Source organism: Pristiophorus japonicus, chromosome 1, assembly GCF_044704955.1.
Source record: "Pristiophorus japonicus isolate sPriJap1 chromosome 1, sPriJap1.hap1, whole genome shotgun sequence".
Classification (NCBI taxonomy): Eukaryota; Metazoa; Chordata; class Chondrichthyes; family Pristiophoridae; genus Pristiophorus; species Pristiophorus japonicus.
The window spans coordinates 446,462,719-446,478,020 of record NC_091977.1 but is presented as its reverse complement, the minus strand read 5'-3'; the positions used below and the strand labels follow the sequence as shown (position 1 = coordinate 446,478,020).

Genomic DNA, 15,302 nt, shown 5'->3' with positions numbered 1-15,302 from the left:
CGGAGGACAGTTGGAGATTGGAGGACAGTGGGAGATCGGAGGTTGGAGGACAGCGGGAGATTGGAGGACAGTTGGAGATCGGAGGACAGCGGGAGATTGGAGGACAGTTGGAGATTGGAGGACAGTGGGAGATCGGAGGTTGGAGGACAGTGGGAGATTGGAAGACAGCGGGAGAGCGGAGTTTGGAGGACAGCGGGAGATCGGAGGACAGCGGGAGATCGGAGGGCAGTTGGAGATCGGAGGACAGCGGGTGATCGGAGGACAGCGGGAGATCGGAGATCGGAGGACAGCGGGAGATCGGAGATCGGAGGACAGCGGGAGATCGGAGGACAGTGGGAGATCTGAGATCGGAGGACAGCGGGAGATCGGAGATCGGAGGACAGCGGGAGATCGGAGGACAGCGGGAGATCTGAGATCGGAGGACAGCGGGAGATCGGAGGACAGTGGGAGATCGGTGGACAGCGGGAGAGCGGAGGTTGGAGGACAGTGGGAGATTGGAGGACAGTTGGAGATTGGAGGACAGTGGGAGATCGGAGGTTGGAGGACAGTGGGAGATCGGAGGACAGTTGGAGATCGGAGGACAGCGGGAGATCGGAGATCGGAGGACAGCGGGAGATTGGAGGACAGCGGGAGATCGGAGATTGGAGGACAGTTGGAGATCGGAGGACAGCGGGAGATCGGAGATTGGAGGACAGCGGGAGATCGGAGGACAGTTGGATATTGGAGGACAGTGGGAGATCGGAGATTGGAGGACAGCGGGAGATCGGAGGACAGTTGGATATTGGAGGACAGTGGGAGATCGGAGATTGGAGGACAGCGGGAGATCGGAGGACAGTTGGATATTGGAGGACAGTGGGAGATCGGAGATTGGAGGACAGTGGGAGATCGGAGGACAGTTGGATATTGGAGGACAGTGGGAGATCGGAGATTGGAGGACAGTGGGAGATCGGAGGACAGTTGGAGATTGGAGGACAGTGGGAGATCGGAGGTTGGAGGACAGCGGGAGAGCGGAGTTTGGAGGACAGCGGGAGATCGGAGGACAGCGGGAGATCGGAGGACAGCGGGAGATCGGAGGGCAGTTGGAGATCGGAGGACAGCGGGTGATCGGAGGACAGCGGGAGATCGGAGATCGGAGGACAGCGGGAGATCGGAGATCGGAGGACAGCGGGAGATCGGAGGACAGTGGGAGATCTGAGATCGGAGGACAGCGGGAGATCAGAGATCGGAGGACAGCGGGAGATCGGAGGACAGCGGGAGATCTGAGATCGGAGGACAGCGGGAGATCGGAGGACAGTGGGAGATCGGTGGACAGCGGGAGAGCGGAGGTTGGAGGACAGTGGGAGATTGGAGGACAGCGTGTATTTATATAGCGCCTTTAATGTAGTGGAATGTCCCAAGGCGCTTCACAGGAGTATTATCAGATAAGAAATTTGATACCGAGCCACGTAAGTAGAAATTAGCGCAGGTGACGAGGTAGGTTTTAAGGAGCATTTTGATGGAGGAACGAGAGGTAGAAAGGAGGAGAGGTTCAGGCAGGGAGCTTAGGCCTAGGCAACAGAAGGCATGGTCACCAATGGTTGAGCGATTATAATCACGGATGCTCAAGAGGGCAGAATTAGAGGAGTTCAGACATCTCGGGGTTTGTAGGGCTGGAGGACATTACAGAGATAGGGAGGATCGAGGCCATGAAGGGATTTGAAAATAAGGATGAGAATTTTGAAATCGAGGCGTTGCTTAACCGGAAGCCAATATAGGGAGAAAGAGAGAGAGAGAGACTGGAGGGAGAGAGAGACTGGGGGGAGATAGAGAGACTGGAGGGAGAGAGCACAGGGATGATGGGTGAGTGGGACTTGGTGCGAGTTAGGACATGGGCAACCGAGTTTGTATCACCTCTAGTTTATGTAGGGTAGAATGTGGGAGGCCAGCCAGGAGTGCATTGGAATAGTCAAATCTAGAGGTAACAAAGGCATGGATGAGTACTTCAGCAGCAGATGAGCTGAGGCAAGGGCAGAGACGGGCGATGTTAGAGGTGGAAATAGTGTTCTTAGTTATGCTGGGGATTTGTGGTTGAAAGTTCATTTCAGGGTCAAATATGACACCAATGTTGCAAACAGTCTGATTCAGCCTCAGTCAGAAGTTGGGGAGAGGGATGGAGTCAGTGGCTAGGGAGCTTTGGCTGGAATCTTACCAGCCTTGCAAGTGCGGATTTGGAGGCGGGGACCGAAAACAATGGCTTCAGTCTTCCCAATATTCAATTTGAGAAAATTTCTGCTCATCCAGAACTGGATGTCGGGCAAGCATTCTAATAATTTAGAGAATGTGGCGGGGTCGAGGGAAGTGGTAGTGGTAGTTATCAGCATACATGTGGAAACTGACTCTGTTTTTTTGAATGATATCACCAACAGGCAACATGTAGATGAGAAATAGGATGGGGCCAAGGATAGATCCTTGGAGGACACCAGATAAAACGATGTGGGGATGGGAAGAGAAACCATTGCAGGTGATTCTCTGGCTACAATTAGATAGGTAAGTATGGACTTATCCCCATCTCACAAGCCACAATCACACACTTATCCTCATCCTTGTCCTTGTCCAATCATACCAACTAACAACGCACAAGTGTAGGCACTTGGTGCTGTCAATCACGGTCATTTTGACAGCACGCTCGCTTTCAAACCCACACTTGCAGGGCTTGTAAGATTCCAGCCAAAGTATTTCTTTAATTTTTCTGCCATTTTCTTATTCCCCATTATAATTTTTCCTGTCTCAGCTGTGAGGGACCCACATTTACTTTTCCTTTTTACATACCTACAGAAATTTTTACCGTCTGTTTTTATGTCTCTCACTAGTTTACTGTCATTCTATTTTCCCTTTCTTTATCAATTTCTTGGTCATCCTTTGCTGAATTCTAAAATCCTCCCAATCCTCAGGCTTACTGCTCTTTTTGGTAACATTATAAGCCTGTTCCTTTGATCTAATACTATCGTTAACTTCTCTTGTTAGCCACAGTTGGACCACTTTTCCTGTGGGGTTTTGTGCCTTGAAAGAATGTATATTTGTTGTAAATGATGTATTAATTTTTAAATGCTAGACATTGCTTGTCTACAGTAATATCTTTTAATGTAGTTTCCCAATCTACCTTAGCCAACTCGACCCTCATACTTACGTAATTTGCTTTGTTTAGATTTAAGACCCTAGTTTCAGATTGAACTAAATCACTTCAAATTTAATATAAAATTCTATAATACTATGGTCACTCTTCCCTAAGGGCCCCTTTACGAAAAAGTTATTAATTAACCCTTTCTCATTGCACAATACTAAATCTAAAATAGCCTGTCCCCTAGTTGGTTCCTCAACATACTGATCTCGAAAACTATCTTGTATACATTCCATGAATTTGTCCTCCACACTATTATTGCAAATTTGGTTTGCCCATTCTATATGTAGATTAAAGTCCCCCATAATTTCTGTATTACGCTTGTTACATGTACCTCTAATGTTCTGATTCATACTCTGCTCTACATTACAACTACTGTTTGGGAGCCTATAAACAACTCTCACCAATGTTTCCTGCCCCTTCCCATTTCTTAGCTCCACCGTAACTGATTCTACTTCTTGATTTTCTGAGCTAAAATCCTTTCTCTCTACTGTCTTTATCCCATCCTTTATTATCAGGGTTACCCCTGCTCCTTTTCCAATTTGCCATCTCTTCTAAAAGTTAAGTATCCTGGAATATTTAGTTCCCAACCTTGGTCATTTTGCAACTATGTCTCCACAATGGCTATTTGATCAAACCTATTCATTTCTATCTGTGCTATTAATTCATCTACTTTTTTGTGAATGCTTCGCGCATTCAGATATAGTGCCTTTAGCTTTGACTTTTTTCTATTTTTCCCTGATGTCACCTTAGTCCCTGATCCACTGTTACCTTTGTTACTTTCTCTATCCCTTCCTGAACCACTCTGTTTATTTGTACCCAAAACTCTGTTTTGCTCTAGAGTCTTGACATTTCTCTTGCTGTTTTTAAATGTACTCTTTCCTGAATCCCCACCACCACCCTTCATTAGTTTAAAACCCTGTCTACTGCCCTAGTTATTCAATTTGTCAGGACACTAGTTCCAGCCCGGTTTAAGTGGAGCCTGTTCCAACGGAACAGCTCCCTCTTTCCCCAGTACTGGTGCCAGTGCCCCTTTAAACAAAACCCCTGCCTCCCACACCACTCTTTGAGCCACGCATTTAACTCTCTGATCTGCTTATCCCTATGCCAATTGACGCGTGGCTCAGGTAACAATCCAACGATTATTACCTTTGAGGTTCTGCCTTTTAATTTGGACCCCAACTCCTCAAACTCTCTCAGCAGAACTTCATTCCTAGTTCTACCTATGTCATTGGTTCCTATGTGAACCACGACAACTGGATCCTCTGCTTCCCACTCCAAGTTCTTCTCTAGCCGCGAGATGTCTTTAACCCTGGCACCGGGCAAGCAACACAACCTTCGAAACTCCTGGTCGCAGCTGCAGAGAACAGTATCTATCCCTCTGACTATACTGTCCCCTACCACAACTACATTCCCTTTCACTCCCCCCACTTGAATGGCCTCCTGCGCCATGGTGCCATGGCCATCTTGCTTATCCACTCTGCAGGCTTTTCCCTCAAACACAGGCAGCAAGAAACTCATACCTGTTGGCCTGAGCAATCAGGAATGGAAACTTTGACTGATTTCCCATCCCGAGCCCAAGGTTGCTGTGACTAACTGTGAAGGCCTTTATTTCTGTCCTGGGTAAGATTTTTTTACAAAGAACAATTGTCTCAGTATCCCAAAGGCATATTTAAAGAGCTATGAATTTAATATAACCAGAACCAAGAATAAGGGCTAGAAATTCAGTTCCATAGCGCCTGCTTTTTCGGCACTACGGGTGCTGTTTTGTGTCATAAATGACCTCACCGCCGCGCGTGCACACTTCTGGTGCGGGTCGCGCTGGATGGCATTTTGGTGAGGGTGGTAGGGCAGGTGGTAGAGCAAGTACCGGAAGTATAGTAAGTAGGCAGATCGTGATGTCAATCAGCGTGCAATACTGATTTGACACCAGTGCTGCCATTTTCATCCTCAACATTGGAGCTAACCTCGCTCAACCGAACATGTGTTCAGCAGCAACAAGTCCCCCCACCAGTGCTATTTAAAGGGATCATCAATCACTCTCAGGTTAGTTGCTGATTAATTTCTACTGGCTCTGTGTAAGTTTGTAGAATTGTTTGGTGCTTTGCAGAGTTGTTTAAAGTTGGTGAAGTGACAGGGAGTGGGACTGCAAGTGGAGAAGGCCTTGGTTCTTTCTTCAAGGGTTCTAGTCAGACCACTTACTCTGAGTCATGGGCATTGGAGTTGCCATCCCCCTTGGCCTGCAGAATGACTGGGAGATGGAGCAGTAGCAGCGAAGAAGAGGACAAGCTGCTCAAAGAGGGAGGAGCAGGAGGAAGAGGAAGATGAGGAGCAGGAGGAAGGGAGGAGGCAACCAGAACATCTCGTCTCCGACCGGGCTCTCTGTAATCAGCTCATTTGACTACAGTTATACTGAACACAACCCCAAATCCCCAGTCACACACCTACCATCCGAAGCATCACAGCATCCTCTTGGCCACAGTACAGAAATAAAAGCCACCATGAAAGAAATGTTCCAAACAACTTTATACATAAATGCAGCTAATATTACATAACAAAGTCAACTAATCACTCTTATGCATTCCCTTAGTACCTGTCTTCCATGTGTCTTTGCCTGTCCTAATGCTCCTATGAAGTGCTACCCCAGTGGCTGCAGCATGGCTGGTGGAAGGCTGCTAACTTTCAATGGAGGACGTGCAGGACAACCTCGAACAGCTCTGAACCTAGAAGGCCCGGCTTTAGGCTGCACCACCTCGGCGTGAGCGGCAGCCATCTGGACTGGCTAGCTGACAGGCAACAGCATGGGTACTGGCAGTGGTAGGAGGACGAATGCTGTCATCCTGAGAGAGGACAGTAGGTTTGTGCTCCACGGAGCCACTGCCACTCCCCTGGGGCAGCGCCTCAGCAATCCTAGTAATCTGTTGGAGGACAGATTGCTGGACTGTTGTGACACCCTACAAGCCCCTTTCCATGATGGCAGTTGTTTGAACTTGCATGGCAGCAAGTTGAGCCTGCATGAGAGCAGTCTAAGTTTGCAAGACAGAAGTCTGAGCTTCCACTGCAGCACTCAGACATTGGATGGCTTCTGCCTGTGTTGCAATGGAAGCTGAGACATCGGTCATCAGATGCTGCATGATGGCTGGGTTCACAAGTGCACTAATGGAGTTGCCCATCACTTTCATGCTGGAAATGATGGGCTCCAAACTCTGCGCAAAGCTCTGTCCAAGATTGGTGCCAGACTCCTCCATGGCCCTTGACATTGCACTCAGGCTGAAGCATTCCATGGTGCATACTCATCAGCCTTCATCTGAGTCCTCTGCAGCAGAACTCACGTGCAACCATGCCCTCCGGGGAGCAGGCAGTTGTGCTACTCTTTCCGCCTGCCCTGGCTGCAGGCCACTTGTGTGAGGTCATTAAACTCCCTGCTGCACTGCATCCAGGTCCTCAGGGCAAGATTTATGGCAGTGACCACGATGGCTATCTGCTCCCATTGCCTTTGATGAATTTGCCCGGAGGATCTCCTGGCCCCCTGTGGAAACAGGACCTCTCTCCTCCTGTTGACCTCCTGCACCAAGGCTTCCCGTGTTGCATCCTTGCAGCACACTCTCTCCCCTGTTGTGCTTTTTCCTGCTCAGATGCCATTTCCCAGCCAGTTGAATCAACTGCTGCAGTCAGAAAGCACCTCCCCTTTAAGGGGTGCAGACTGCCTTTAAGAAGTGCAGGTTAGCTTAATTGGCGCTAGCCTCGGACAAACTTGGGCTCCCTGCTGAGTGTGCAGCCACTTAGCAGTGCGTTCAGTGCTGGGCTGCATGCCATAATCATGTTAATCTGCAGGCAACACGAAGTTTGCATGCTGCCTGCATTACTTTGACTGGACGCAGGTTGATCCCACATCGCGATCCCCACGCTCATTTTGAGAGGCAATCGAATTTCAAGCCGCAAGGCTTTTAGAAAGTTTTGCTTTAAACATTCCTAAGAAAACATTTAAAATAAGTTATTAGGTTATTGTTCTATGAATTTCGCACCATATCCACTCATATTTTCACCCCAAATCACCAGATTGAAAATCAATGTTATTATACTGTGATGAGCAGACCATGGAAATTCTTGATGATCTGGAACATAGGAATGTACTGGCCCAAAGAAACAATTGAGCTTCATCTGGCCAGTCCCAAAACATTTGACAGTGGTTCATGTGTCAACATGAAGAGTTGACCAAATTCCACAGTAATGAATCTGTGTTGTGGCCTCATAACATGCTGCACACAGAAACTGGTCCATCTAATTACTGACGGTAGTCTGATTTTAGGTGAATACACTCATGCCATGAAACAGATGCTGGTGAATGTGATTGGGTGAAGTGGGCCACCCACAGTGGATATTCTGGTTTCTCCTGTAATTTGGTGTACTTCCATGTATGCCTAATGTGCGGTGTGCACAGAATACCGCAGTATTAGCACTAGAGCAAGCATAAATCTGCCCACATGTGGAAGGTGTTGCTATTTAATGCTCTGAGATGTCCATAATATACATAAGTCTTTAAAGGTGTTTTATACCTGATGCTTCAATAGTTCTGATTGCAGGAGAGCAATATTCATGGAGGTTATCCCAGTGGTATTTCTCTGGGTCTGCACTTCTGCCCCTGGGAAAAGGGAGCCAGCTTTAGTAATCTAATTACTAGGAATGACACGCAGAACGCGGTCTGCTGACCCAAACTAATGTAAAAGTACCTAAAAAGTTGAAAAGAGATAAGACCACACATTGAAGGTAATGTGACACTACCCTACCAATCAGCAGCTTTATAAGCCCACTTGACACTGGCGCCAAAGATAAGCTTTAGCACATTCTGCTCTGGGGCAGGAAACTTTTAGAAGTGTGTGCTCATTTTAGATGGGATCGTAAATCAGTATCGAGAGGAAGTGGAATCTCAGGGAGAAGGGGACGTGAATCCAAGCCTCCGGGTTAGCACTGAAATCGGCATCTCGATTCACGCGAGGAATTCGAGGTGGAGAGTGCCTCCGGAGTTTGCATGGAGGTAAAGGGATTGCAGACAGTGCCCTTGGCGCCTCTGTCTGGCTCATGTGAAATGGGTTTGATTCTACAACATTTGTGGACTAGACCCTTTGGATGCCGGAATGTCTAAGCAGACACACGGTGTGACCAGAAGCATTGGATCTGGGTGTTACTGTATTAATGTCAAAGACATCCCATAATACCAGTCGCATTCATAATTAATTTAAACAGTGGCTTTTTTCCTGCTATTTCATATTGACGCCTGGGGATTTGTAATAGAAGAGATTCGGAAACAAATCGTTTTGCAGTTTGTAACCCGGTGTTTAAATTACAATGTCGCCAAGATAAAAACGCCCAGATGTTTAGCCATAAACATGTCATATCAGGTTCTGATCATGGTTTATCAGCTCGGGTGACAGTGTGTTTAAGTCATCTGGTTCGATTTATGTAGTTCCTAGTAACAGTAAATGAAGAAACTTATTAAAACGAGAGTGTCGCTGGGTGGGTGGCACCTGGGAGAGATACACTGACTTTGACCTGGCCCCTGATGCGTCGAACTGCAGACCGGAATCCCACTGTTATTCCCTTAATTCTCATCACCCAGAACTGTTGGAGATGCCAGGTCCCAGGGGAGGTTGGTCATTACTTACACTACGGTAGGCGGGCAGTTGGTCTCACCCCAGGGGCACTGCTGATATTCTGCCTTGGTATAACTTTCTGCGCCGTCCAGCACCGAGCAAGTCACGTTCTTCTTTACAATATAAGCACACCAATTCCTGCAGGGGGAATAAACCACACATCAGCAGAGAGAATGGGAGTTGGCTGCAGATGCCAGAACTCTACAGTCCCCGGGCAAAGCTACAGCTGCGACAGTAAAAGTCCCCCAAACAATTGCTGACACCAAGGGCAAGGCACCAGGCTCTTCTACCTGGCTGGGAGTCCAAAATTGCCGTAATGAACCAGGTTAGAGACACGATTTTAATCGGGCTCCATTCTACCCAACATGGGATAAATCTTATTAACGGAACGCCATCAACTGAACAAGGTGAGATGGAAGGAAAATAGCCCATATTTAATCGTAGATAAAACATCTCAACATTAGCAATGCCAACATACACAATAATGCATAAGGAGTTGGTGTAAGTATGGAGAGAAATGCTTTTTTCGTCGCTGCTTACTGGTAAAGTTTTTTTAAAGTGGACTGGGCAAGGGTTGACTTACTTGTTGCGTCCGGTGAGTCTGCTGGCAGTGTGTTGAGGAGCGGATCTGGAAGAATAGAGATTGTAACTGGAAGATGAAACAGTTGCTTGTACATCAGACAGTAGAAAACTGATCAGAATCAAAGACCAGCGCAGCAAAATCGCCTCGCTCTCAATCACTCTTCCGGTCATTGTAGCGGGACAGTTTTTCAACGTCCACCTTTCCCAACAGTAATACCGATCACTTTAACCAGAGACGAAGGCGCAATCCTGTCCTCAGAACTTCAGAAGAGTCCAAGTGCTTCTGGTCAGTGTAGGAAGCAGGCTCCGGCGTTTACATTAGGGGTGGACTTGCCCTGTGAAGAGATGTAGAGGAAATCCCTCCAACCAGGAGAAATGCGTTGGACTCGGGCTTTTCCTGTTGCTCTGGGCTGAGTTTTTTTTTACGGAATGACGTTAATCTTTCTGCACTGGGGCTTCAGGCACACCACTAAGAACTCTGCTTCTCGTTTTAAAACAAACTTGGCTTAAGTCCCATCCCAATGTCTTGATGGGAGGTTTCTTGGTAACTGCACTGCAGACACATAGAGAGTGTGGGTTGAAAATCTGTAGCAGAGAACTAAAGTACAGAAAGTACACGAGCGACTTAAGGTGAAGGGAATGTCAATGGGATGCCAATTCAACTTCTTCTCTGTTTCAGATCACACCGCGTTCTTTTCATAAAGTAACTTTCTCACAAACCCAGAACTCGTTTACCAATAAATATTCAGTTTGGATCCAGCTCGCTATAAACTAGATACAAATAGCAAATTTGTAATCTTAGAAACATAGAAAATAGGTGCAGGAGTAGGCCATTCGGCCCTTCTAGCCTGCACCGCCATTCAATGAGTTCATGGCTGAACATTCAACTTCAGTACCCCATTCCTATCTTGATAGGACAGCTCACTTATTCAGTAATTAAATTTAAACAAAAATATTTTAGATTTTACACAAACGTGTAACGTCTAAAGTTAACATTAGCAGGCATTTGTTGAGATTTAATGTGCTTCCCATTAAAAGCAAACAATTAGGAAACAGGCTCATGCTGGTGTTAAGAATAGTACAGGAAATCTATATAATGAGAAGTAGTTCAACACATTGATCTGTCAGTTATACTATCACTTGTTTGTCAGTGTAAAACAGTTTCCGATGCAGGTTTATACAAAAGCTAAGAGTGATGTAGTGGTCCCATCGGCAATCTATGAGCTGAACTTATAGGTACTTTTAAATTGCAGCTTGTTTGGTTCCGTTCACAGGAGAGTGGCATCATTATGCTGGCTCCTCATATTGGCTTCTAAAATTGACTTCCTTATCCCAGAGAGGGAGTCAATGGACCCATGGGATGTCACTGTCTAAACGAATCAAATATTAATGCAAAAACCTTTAAGGCAAGAGATTACATCCAGAAGAGGTTTGTGCTTCACAATAGCTTAGTTTAAGTGGAGCCAAGTGTAAAGTCTTTTTTTAAGTTAGACCACCTGGGAACTTTAAAAATTAATTTTGAATCATTTTAGTATTGGTGGAGAGCTGACACTTCCATTGCCTCTCTCCTAACTTCAGCATTTTAAGTGGTATTCAAAAGATGGAGAGTAGAACTCCTATACAATATTACATTATCACTGGACAGAGTGGTGCTGGTCCCGATGGTATAGATGAGTGGAACTTCCCTTGCCTGGTTCCATTCTTACCTATCCAGTCATAACCAGAGAATCTTCTGCAATGGCTTCTCTTCCCGCCACTGCACCATTACGTATGGAGCCCCTTCCTCCACCACGGATCTACCCTTGTCCCCTCCTATTTCTCAACTACATGCGGCCCCTCGGTGACATCATCATGTGCCCCTCAGCACAAGAATCTCTATGCCGGGAATACGAATTCATAAATCTACTTTATAATGTAGAAGCTGGTTCTACGTTTCATAAGACCATTGAGCCCATATCTGGGCTACTATCAGCAAGGCAGCCACTGATTATTTGATATTTAGTATTGGCTGGAACTGTTTGCAAGGGATGCTTTAGATTTATTTCCAAGAGGATACCATCCTCTTTTGAAGACTGCTATTTTGAAGTGACACACTTTAGGTTTTTTTTTTGGGGGGGGGGCGGGGGAGAAAAGAGTTCGATGAATCTTGCACCTTTTTCTTCACAAGAGGAATGCATAAATCATACAATTACATTATTTGCCTTTGGGTTGATATAAATAAAAAATAATTTGCAAATTATTTTCCTATAGCTGGTACATTTACATTAGTTGAAATAATCCTTCTTTGCCATGTTATCTAATGTAGAGCCTCCCTTTTTGCTGCTATTATAGAAACTAATATAATTAAATAATTTATTGCAATATTTAAATTCTGAACTTGGAAGACCTATGACTCTATGGCCAATATACAGGCTTAGTTCTAATTATCTTTCATTTATTTTCTTCCAGCATGAGTTATATTTCATTTGTAGTCCTTTGCTGGATACCTTCAAAATGTGCCATCACTGAGGATAATTATCCCTTAGTTTGACAGCCAAAGTATCAAGTTACTGAAGTGCAATAAATTACAGATGATATTTATCATACTTCAGTAAAATAAAATGTTAGTGTATTTTAGAAAATTTGGATATAATGTAATAAAATGGAATTGAAATGTGATTTTATTCAGTAGACCTTTCACAATCATTGCTTGATTAAAGCAAGGAACTTCTAATTTCGTTTTGATGACCGAAGGAACCAGTCATTTATATGCTATGCAAGTGGGTTGACTCAGGGAATGTTCACAAGGTTACATTTGTTTTTGATTAAATTGTACACACTGACTTGGGCGAAACTCCAAGATTTTTTGAGGCTCTAATAAGAGATTTATATAATGTCACTTGCAAACACAAAGTGAAGTCAGAGTTGTCCAGCTTTTTCCTTTCCTTATGCACCACTTATATGCCAGACACGAGACTCCCAAAGCAAGCGCTCTACGCGGAACTCCTTCACGGCAAATGAGCCAAAGGTGGCCAGAGGAAATGTTACAAGGACACCCTCAAAGCCTCCCTGATAAAGTGCAACATCCCCACTGACACCTGGGAGTCCCTGGTCAAAGATCGCTCTAAGTGGAGGAAGTGCATCCGGGAAAGCGCTGAGCACCTCGAGTCTCATTGCCGAGAGCATGCAGAAATCAAGCGCAGGCAGTGGAAAGAGCGTGCGGCAAACCTGTCGCACCCCCCCCTTTCCCTCAACGGCTATCTGTCTACCCTATGACAGAGACTGTGGTTCTCATATTGGACTGTTCAGCAATCTCAGGACTCATTTTAAGAGTGGAAGCAAGTCTTCCTCGATTCCAAGAGACTGCCTATGATGATGACTTATTAGCGATAGGAGCATCTACACCACGTGGTCACAAGGCACTAACGCATGAGGAAGACCATTCCCAAAGTGTTTGGATGGAAATCACTGACCTATCAACTTCAGAAGAAAAGGCCCACAATTTAATATAATTGTAATGTTGTACTGCAATTAAATCAACAATCTAGGGAATAAAAGAAAATGTAGTGGGGTGTAAGAATAAAAGTGTTTATTAATGATTAAAATTGATTCTGTATGTATAAATGTTAAAAGTGTAGCTTATACAGAAAGGCCTGTTTGCGTTGAAACAAAATGAAAGCCCACAGTTTGCCAGTGTGGGCTGAGTTTTGAAAGAAACAAAATGGAAGCCCCCAGAGCTGCCGCATGTGTTTTGTGTATTGGAAAGCCATTTAAATTAATCAAGAGATGGCTGAGCCAGGCCAGACAGCCACATGTGTGAGGAGAGCCAATAAGGAACTGCCCTGGAACCAAGGTTCAATCTTGAGGCTTTCGGAGGGACAATGGTTTTTGGGAGGTATAAAGAACTCAGCAAAATACTTTTCTCTCTCTTCTGAACCAGCCAGCCAAAGGGAAGTAATGTATATCACTCTTTATTATAACCTCATTGTATCTGTTGTAACTAAGGTGGATGTGCATGTGTGTGTGTGTGTGTGTTTTTTAATAAACTGTTCCAATTGTTTTAGAAGAATTGTCTCACTGTCAAATTTAATGCCAGAGATTTAGATATCTTACAATTGGTGGAGAATGCGGGTAATTGGCGAGACAGATTTTTGATGATTCTTTTGAACAATTGGAAATCTCAAGAGTTGCAGTACCTAAACTGTGTTGCGAAATATAGCTTGAAACTATTAAATGGATTGGGAGAAATTGTGTCTTAAGGAGCGGTTGTCTCGATAGTTGTAATTGTTAAGTGGGGACCCACCGGTAGTAATATTCAAAAGACACAGGATGAAGTGATCGGTCATGGACAGAAAGCCAACAATAAAAAGAAATGTTGTGCTAATTTATCAGGAGAAGTTGTCCAAAAAGTTCCCGATACAAGACATAGAGGAGTTAAAGGCACAGGCACATCACATCCACAAGGGTCAACCTGCGTCATTTGGGGAGATGGTGAAACTTATCCAGGAAAGGGTAGATAAAGGAGAGATAAGGCCAAAACGGGCAGTCTCGTGGTCTTCAGCGCATTTTATTGTGCCCGGAGAGTCAAGAATTAATGAGACAGGACGCCAAAGTGATACAAGGTTTGAAAGAATTGCAAGTAAAAGAGATTCAACTAAAAGAAAGAGATTGAAGGTATAAAACAACAAAAGGAAGAAGGCCTCCAACTTGTGAAGCAGTTAAAGAGGGAGATATACAGCCTTTAAGACAAGAAATTTGCCAATTAAACCACAGTATTAAGCAATTGGAAAGAGGGGCCGAACAGGCAGCTTCATTGCTACAACAACAAAGTCTCTCAAACTTAAATGCCACAGCAGCCGTTGCCGAAGCAAATGAAAACAAATTTGAGTTAAAAAAATATAAATTGGAAAACCTGAGGCTCCAGCAAGCGATAGAAGATGCTAGGGGAGCATTAAGTGAAGCAATTAAGAAGCAAATAGGAAGGCAGATCACTCCTAGTGCCAACTAGAAATAGTGAGGCTAAAAAGTAAGTTAGGGGAGCAGCAGGCCCTGGTATCCGCAGTAACACGGGGAGCCATAACAGAGACAGATTGGGATGAGGAAGGAAGTCAGTATAATCCCCAGGAAAGTGGTGTAGAATGAGATACTGTGGAGACACAAGAGCCAACCGTAGCTATAGTAACCACTTCTTTATGACATAATATGCACGGTCGTATCACCAGTAACCATACCGACTCACGGCCCATGTCTGGTGTTGACGCCATGGCATGTAGCCACGGGGCCCATTAATGATGGCGATGACCCACTGGAAGTTAATAGGAGGTGGGCAAATTTCAGGAGGGGTCACCCGGAGTTGGAAGAGAGAGACTTAACACCTCTTGGCCTGTTCCACTTCCCTAAAAGATAATTTGACAGAAGCAGTCCTCCAGCCTGGCGCAGCGGCCAAAGCACTCATGACCGAGATCCTCAACCATTTAGGGATCCAAAACTTGAACTTAGTGGCTCTGATTAATCAGACCAAGCAGCACCCACAAGAGACACCTAGAGCCTTCAGTAATTGTCTGTACGATATCTATCAACGTACGTAGAACCAGGCACCCGCAAATGCTACAGTAGGAAAGAATCAGGAACAATTTAAATCGATGTTCCTGATCCAACTCCACCCTTTAGTTAAAACCACTCTGGGAATAGCCATGAGGCCCATCAATCAGTGGACAGATATAGAGACCAGCGCTCAAATAGCCTGGGAGATGGTAAAAGGCCAGTTAAAGGTGAAGTCACCACCCACTGCAAATAAACCAGTGTCAATTGTGGAGGGATCTCGAAACTACCCCATTAAGGGACAGTGCTTTAATTGTAAGAAGATAGGCCACATAGCAAAAGACTGCAGCAGGCCCAGACCAGCACTGAACCATGTTGCAACGCATAGATAC

The 15,302-nt window shown here is 45.2% G+C and overlaps 1 protein-coding gene across 2 annotated transcripts in view; it reads right to left on the bottom strand.

The window, feature by feature from the left end:
- Positions 1–9,782, bottom strand: part of LOC139275825 (EMILIN-2-like) — a 108,229-nt gene extending 98,447 nt beyond the window's left edge. For both annotated transcript variants that reach the window (XM_070893036.1, XM_070893043.1), the window contains exons 1-2: positions 9,392–9,782; positions 8,821–8,946 (exon numbers count right to left, since the gene is read on the bottom strand). In XM_070893036.1, coding sequence (XP_070749137.1) covers positions 8,821–8,946; positions 9,392–9,561 — 296 coding nt within the window. In that variant the 5' untranslated portion in view covers positions 9,562–9,782. The remainder of the gene's footprint in view (positions 1–8,820; positions 8,947–9,391) is intronic.
- Between the last annotated feature and the right edge of the window lie 5,520 nt (positions 9,783–15,302).